The sequence below is a fragment of the Andrographis paniculata genome, unplaced genomic scaffold, assembly GCF_009805555.1.
Source record: "Andrographis paniculata isolate CXL003 unplaced genomic scaffold, ASM980555v1 Contig78END, whole genome shotgun sequence".
In the NCBI taxonomy this organism is placed as follows: domain Eukaryota; kingdom Viridiplantae; phylum Streptophyta; class Magnoliopsida; order Lamiales; family Acanthaceae; genus Andrographis; species Andrographis paniculata.
Window position 1 is genome coordinate 1,808,102 of NW_026137615.1, and position 7,773 is coordinate 1,815,874.

General features: G+C 27.4%; 1 protein-coding gene across 1 annotated transcript; it reads left to right on the forward strand.

Annotated features, from left to right (window-relative positions):
- Positions 1 to 5,051: 5,051 nt before the first annotated feature.
- LOC127239844 (berberine bridge enzyme-like 15) lies at positions 5,052 to 7,537 on the forward strand. Its single transcript, XM_051258186.1, has 2 exons — positions 5,052 to 5,646; positions 6,320 to 7,537. Exons 1-2 carry the CDS (start codon positions 5,067 to 5,069, stop codon positions 7,360 to 7,362), a joined length of 1,623 nt encoding a protein of 540 aa, XP_051114143.1. The 5' UTR covers positions 5,052 to 5,066; the 3' UTR covers positions 7,363 to 7,537.
- The last annotated feature ends 236 nt before the right edge of the window (positions 7,538 to 7,773 follow it).

Consider the following 7,773-nt stretch of genomic DNA (forward strand, 5'->3'; position numbering starts at 1 on the left):
CACCTGAAACATAAATAAGCGAAGGGATATGTTTGAGAGCATTGAATGACTCTTTTTCTCTCTAAAAAAATCTCTCAAAACCCTGTAACAATCAAAACACACTCCAATGTTAACAAAACCAAACCCATGTTGTGAGTGCAAAACAAACCAATTAATTTCCTTTGCACATAAATGAAATTGTGTTTCTACATAATTCTGATGTCAAGTTGACCACCTCAAACCATCCACTTTGTCTTGTGTGTTCACCAAACCAAAAAGGAACAAAATTGATTGCATTTGGTTCCTGACCACAACAACAATAAAAATGACGTTTGACCATATGCCAAAACAAGTGAAAATAATATTTTTTTATTTTACACTGTCATTGGTCGTTATATATTGTATTCATTTTAAAATATGTTATAATTGAATATTGTACGTGTTATATATGTTTTGCTTAGGGACCATCAAATTTTGCCCCCATTTTTTAATAGTATTGTTATACAAAATAAATTATTAGAACAATAAAGATATTTGGGCAAAGTAATAAATCATTCAATTTTTCAAATATCTCAATATTGAATTCTAAATGATATGCTTATTAGAACAAATATTTTAATATTGAATGATAAAAGATATGCATAATGATGCTGTAACAATAATGAAATAAAATTTCATATCTTCCTATTTAATATTAATCATGCTTAAGCGCTTCGTTCACTCAAATAAAAATTTTCAACTGCGATTCTCCAAAAATAATAATAAATAATAAATAATATCTTTTATAAAAATCGAAAAGTAAAAAATATTTCAAATATTCATTACAAAAAGTAAAAATTTAAAAGATTCAATTTAAAATAATATATTTTATATTTTTGACACAATTCTCTATACTACATACTAAAAATCAATTCATTTAAAAATGCTGAGTGAACGAAAAACATCCCTGTGGTGTGTTTGGTTTCTATTTGGGTATATTGTATTTAAGTAACAGTAGAATTTTATTTATTTATTTATTTATTTATATAAAGAATCGTTATATTATATTGGAAAGAATGTAAAAATAAATTTCAAAAGAATGTATAGTTATTGAATTTTTAATAGTCTTAATATGTGTGTTACGGAATCTTTTAAATGAAAAATATTATATTAGCAATGTAATATTTTAGATAAAAGTATATCTTGAATATGATCTTTTTAATGTAAAGTAATTATTAAATATAATCATTTTAAAAAATATATTTTACTATAAATTATTTTGATAGAATTCTTTTCTAAAGTAAAAATAGCTTGCTTAAGTAGTTTTACTAAAACTCATATAAAATTATGTTTATAATATAAAAAATAATATTTTATATTGAAATTGTTTTTTTTAAGCAGATAAATATATTTGTATTATATATTATGTTAATTTATGTATATTGTATTTTTTAAAATAATATCTATGAATAATCGTTTTCAACCTAAAAATATTCCATGAACAATCCCATTATTCAAAAAAAAAAAAAAAAAAATCTCAAATAACACACGTTGTTGTTTAGATTAAATATATATATATATAATTTATTTGTAAGTATATATATGAAATTAATTTACTTATTGTTTAACAGTACTTGCGAAATTGAGTATCACATGCATGATATTTTAATAAATATTTTGTATTATTGTTTAAAGGTTGCAAATATATATATTTTTATAATTATTTATTTTTCATATTGTTGTCTATCTACTTATTTTTTTATTTTTAATGGTAAAAAAATGAAATTATATGGTAGAAATTAAGGTTTATACGTGAAGATAACAAAAAAATACAGTTAATAAAAGAAAATAAATAAGGGTATTGTAGGAATTTTAAATGAATAGAAAGTAAAGAGGAATAAATTAATAAGAATTTAGAGTAAATGAGAAGAATTTAGTGTATAGAGAGTAAATGGAAAATTGAATTTAAAATTAGGGAGTTTAATGGAAGTTATCCTTTTTAATTAAGTATAATGACGCAAAAAATAAATGTAACCCTTAGAGGCGGACGGAGGAAATATTATTTTATCATAATAAATATGTATTATCGTTGTAATCTATTTTCAATTATCGAATACACTATATTGTCATTTCAATGAAAGTAGACTAGATATTTTTATTTTTTTGTTAAATCGTTAGTTTATATTCATTTATTTTTTTAAAATATTTTCTTTTTTAATTTCAAATATCTTTTTGCAAAAATCGTAAATTTTGATCTTGATTTTATTTACTCGATATGTTTATTATTATGTAAAAGTTATATAAGTAATAATAACAAATATAAAGTAAAATAAATTGATATATTGAATGACAATAAAATAAAAACGAATATTAATATACGAAATAGTATTATGTTACAATATTTCTATTTTATTAATATTTATAAAAAATATATTCATTAAATAATATCGGATGAATTTTCAATCGAATATGAAGATTAATCTTTTCTATATCTCGACATGAAAGATGAAAATTTACAAATAACAAAAGCTAATGCATAAATAATAAATATTGCTAATGCTACGGGGAAATGAGATGATAATATATATATATATATATATAATGAAAATAAAATGGTGAGAATGAAGATAATAATAATAATAATAATGAATAATAATGTAGTTTTTAAAATTAATATTACTTCTTTTGTATTTTTATTTAATAATTCGAATCATTTTTATTTTTTATTATTGTCTTCATTATTATTAGTATTATTTTTTATCTAGAAGTGTGTTTTATGTAAATTTATAAAATTATATGAATCAATAAAAGAATTATTTTATAATTTTATCAAATTCATATAAATTCATAAGTAATTCAATCAAATATATGAAATTCATTTAAATCAATTAATAAAATTTATCCAATTCTGTATGGATTCTAAATTTAGAAAATTCACAAAAATTCATAAAATTTTTAAATTTAAATAAAATCTTATAAAATCTCAAATGAATACACCTTTTAAATGTAACTCTTTCAGCTGAACGAAAAGAGTATAAATTATTTTTAGTAAATAATTTTATCCATTCATAGTTTATGGTTTGTTCACTTTGTATTTTTAGGTGAAAAGATTTTCATAAATATCTAAAAAATAAAATATAAATACATTAATACAATATATATAATATTTTATTCCCTCATAAAAAATTTACAATTAAACACAAAATATAATTTTTTTTTTAATTACTAATACAATTCCTTGTACATAATATTGAAAAATTCTTAGCATTCAAAACAGAAAGTGAACCAACTCTATTACTCATATTTTAATAAATAGTAATCCAATTTTTCATTATATTTTTATTTATCTCACTATTCTTTTATTAACTATTTAATATTTCTTTTTTAAAAAGTAATACTTCACTTTATTTCATATTCTATTTTTATATTTAAATATTACTTTTTTTTAGTCTTTGTATTAGGCATTATAGTATAAATAGAGAATAATAAAACTAAAATATAAATAATTTACTTGAAAATCATTTTTATCTTAATTTTACTATTCAACTATCGTTATTTTATATAAAATTATACTCCATCCACCCTGGTGTAAAAGTTACTTTAGTTTTGCACGGAGATTAAAAAATATTGTATTATAATGATAGTTAATGGATTTTTTTTAGATTTAAATACAAATTTATCATTTTACTTTATTATAATGAAATTATATTTGTATAAATAAATACAATTGAAAAGATATTTGTAACGAATAGTATTTTAGATAATTATTACAAACAAAATGTAACTCTTGTAAGTGAATATTTAAAAGCAAAAAGTATAACTATTATATTAGAGCGAATTTTTATTTACTTTGAAAATACAATAAATACAAATTACTCTCTCCGTTTCACAGAATTTGTCTTTTTTTTTATTTTTCGTCCGTCTCACGTAACTTGTTCTTTTTATTTTTGGAAATATAATTATGTATTTTAATCATATTTTAAATTTTAAATTTTATAATTTTCTTGATTTTAATTAAACTATTTACTTATTTTAATCTTAATTTATAATTATTTTTACTGAATAATAATTATTTTTACAAATTCTCATATCTATAGTAATAAGTCTAAACTACCTGGGATGGAGAAAGTACCATGAAAACTAAAAATTAAAAATAAATATATAGATTAGAAAAATCTTAAATTATTTCAATTGAAATATAACTTTTTTTTTTTTTTTTTTTTTTGCTGAAACTAAAATTAAAACTAAATAAATAAATTGGCAAAATCTTAATTTTCTTAAATGGAAAAAAAAATCTTTTCCTTATATATATATATATAGGAAGCTAAAATCTATATAGATTTTCCACATTACATTCTCCATAGACAAACTTTCAATGTTATTTCCCTTTAAATGAATTTGTCAAATTTAAAAGAGTCTTGACTTATTGACTAAACTTGTTATTTATAGAGTTGGCAATCGGTCAATTTGTGTCGGGTTGAATACTTTATAAATTGGTTAAATTATTCAATCTTAACTTAATTCGTTTATTATCGTGTCGGATTCGTGTTGACTTGTTTATTATCGTGTCGGATTCGGATGGACTCCTGTTGACCCGTATACATAATTAAGTCGAATTTTTTGATCCAAATTAAATTATTTTTTTGTCGTATTATGTTAGTTTTTATTGGTTTGAGCGTAAATTAAATTAAATTATTTTAAAATTGAACATAGTTTAAATTAATTTATGAAAAATTATTAAATTATGATTAATTTATCTATATAATAAATATATTAATCAATATTAATATATTATAATCGGATTATCGTGTCGGGTTCGAGTTGAGAGCCTCAATCATAATCCGATCTGTTTATTATCGTGTCGGGTTCGTGTCAACTCGTATACATAATCGAATTGAAATTTTTACCAAAACCCAATTATTTTTTATCGAATTCGTTTCGGGTCAGTTTTTGCCGACCGTAGACTTATTTCCCTTTAAATGAATTTGGCAAATTTAAAAGAGTTTTGACTTATTGACTAAATCCAAATCACGATTTGAAAACCCCTAAATCACTCTATAAATAAATTATTACACACCCAATCGAAATTCCACAAGAAAATCAAGAAAATGAATCAACACAACCACCCTTTGCTTTTCATTTCCTCTTTCTTCCTAATCTTCCAATCCATTTTTTGTCTTCCACAAATTCGACATTCATTCCCCAAATGTATTTGCAAAACCAACAACAACAACAACTGTCTCTCCAACACTTCACTTTTCTTGCAGCCTCAAACTTCGACATACGACGCCGTTTTGCAGTCCACAGTACAAAATCTCCGATGCCTAGACCCGTCAGTACCTAAACCCGCCCTGATCTTCACGCCGGCGGCCGAATCCCAAGTCGGCGCCGCCGTCAATTGCGCCGCCAATCTCGGAATCCATTTACGGACAAGAAGCGGCGGCCATGACTACGAGTGTCTGTCCTACTCGTCGGCGCTCCGATCGCCGCCCCCGTTTATACTCATCGACCTCCGAAAGCTCCGCGCCGTGAACATCGACGCCGCCGGCGATACGGCGTGGGTGCAAGCCGGCGCCACCGTCGGCGAGCTATATTACCTAATTTCGCAGAAAAACCCCCGCCGCGGCTTCCCCGCCGGACTCTGCCCCAGCCTCGGCGTCGGCGGGCATATCACCGGCGGCGCGTACGGTACGATCCGGGATGAAACTAATTTTTTTATGATTTATTTAGTATTAAAAATATTAATTTTTATATATTTATATACAATTTTTCTCTTCTAAAATTATCTTAATTCATATATAATTCTTTCATTATTTTTTTTATTTATATTTATTAATTAAATATTAAATAAATTGTAATATTTTAACCCTCGAAATTTAGATGCTAATTTCGTTATTAGGTACAAATTCAGGGACGGAATTATACTTAGGCTTCGGGGTCAATTGACTCCAATCTCAATTTTTTATAATTTTTTTAGTTTTAAAAATATTAATTTTTATGTATTTATATATAATTTTACTTCCTAAAATTATCTAAATTCATATATAATTATATCATTATTTTTTATTTATATTTATTAATTAAATATTAAATAAATTATAATATTTTGAACCCCGAATTTTAGATGTTAGTTTCATCACTAGGTATGAATTCAGGAACATAATTACACTAGAACTTGTGGGGTAATTTTAATATTAAAATATTAATTTTTATATATTTATATATAATTTTTCACTTCAAAATTATTTAAATTCATATATTATTCTATCATATTTTTTAATTTATATTTTTATTATTTAAATATTTTAAATAAATTATAATATTTTGAACTTCAAATTTTGATGCTAATTTCGCTCTTCAGGTACGATGATGAGGAAGTACGGCCTCGGGATCGACAACGTCGTCGACGCGCGAATCGTCGACCCGACCGGAAAAATCCTCGACCGTAAATCCATGGGCGAAGATGTCTTCTGGGCAATCGGCGGCGGCGCAGGCGGCAGTTTCGGGATAATCCTCGCCTGGAAAGTCAAACTCGTCGAAGTTCCGGCGATCGTGACGGCGTTCACTGTTCCGACAACTCTCGAACAAGGTGCGACGAAAATGCTCTACAAATGGCAGCAAATCGCCGACAAAATCGACGAGAATCTCTTCATCAGAGTCATAATCCAGCCGGTCAACGCCACCATCGGAAAACGAACAATCCAGACGACCTACGACGCGCTTTTTCTCGGCAGGGCGGACAACCTCTTAACAATAATGGCTAAATCCTTCCCGGAACTCAATCTGAAAAAAAAAGACTGCGCCGAGATGACGTGGATCGAATCGGTAGTACGGATCGGAAGCTTCCCGCCGGGAACTCCGCCGGCGGCGCTGCTCGCCGGAAAAGCGGCGTTCAAAACCCATTTCAAGGCGAAGTCGGATTTCATCAAATCGCCGATTCCCGAAAAAGGTCTGGAAGGGCTGTGGAAATTATTTCTTGAAGAAAACTCGCCGTTGACGATATGGAATCCGTTCGGCGGGGAGGTGGGGAGAATTCCGGCGGACCGTACGCCGTTCCCGCACCGAAACGGCGTCGTTTTCATGGCGCAGTACCTGATAAACTGGCCGGAAAATTCGACGGCGGAGTCGATAAAGAAGCATTACGATTGGATAAGAAGAATGTACGATTACATGGGGCAGTATGCTTCGAAGAGTCCGAGGGAAGCGTACGTTAATTACAGGGACGTCGATTTGGGGGCGGTGAACGTGAATCGGACGGCGGCGGCGCCGCCGGGGGAATGGGCGGCGAAGTATTTTAAAGGGAATTTGAAGAGGTTGGAAATGGTGAAGTCGAAGTTTGATCCAGGCAACTTTTTCTGGCACGAGCAGAGTATTCCGCCGGCGCCGGCGACGTCGAAGGTCTGAATCTCCGGCGGGATCTGATTTGAATGATTATTGTATTGTCTGTTTTCGGAAAGGTATTCACGATCTACTGTTGAAGGTGTGACTTAGGGTGGGAATATAATAGTGACTAATAAGTAATTTTAATTTGGTATATTCGTATATTACTAATTTGTGTTCACTCTAACGAATATATATATATATATATATTCATATTACTCATATCTATCTATTCATTTTTATTTTTATTTTATTTTTACTTTGATATTTGAATATTAATTATTATATAAAAATATAATATAGATTAAGAAAAACGACAAAAATACTTCTATTATTATTTTATAATACTATAACATTTGTGCAAAAAATTATATATTTTTAATGTTAAGTACAATTACGCAAAAAGTAAATGAGACAAGCCGGACGGAGGGAATA

What these genes read in the sequence shown, in the direction of transcription:
- LOC127239844 (XM_051258186.1), top strand. Translation starts at nt 5,067, where the DNA reads ATGAATCAACACAACCACCCTTTGCTTTTCATTTCCTCTTTCTTCCTA. An exon ending in TATCACCGGCGGCGCGTACG is followed by an intron (nt 5,647 to 6,319) that starts GTACGATCCGGG and finishes TTCGCTCTTCAG; the next exon opens with GTACGATGATGAGGAAGTAC.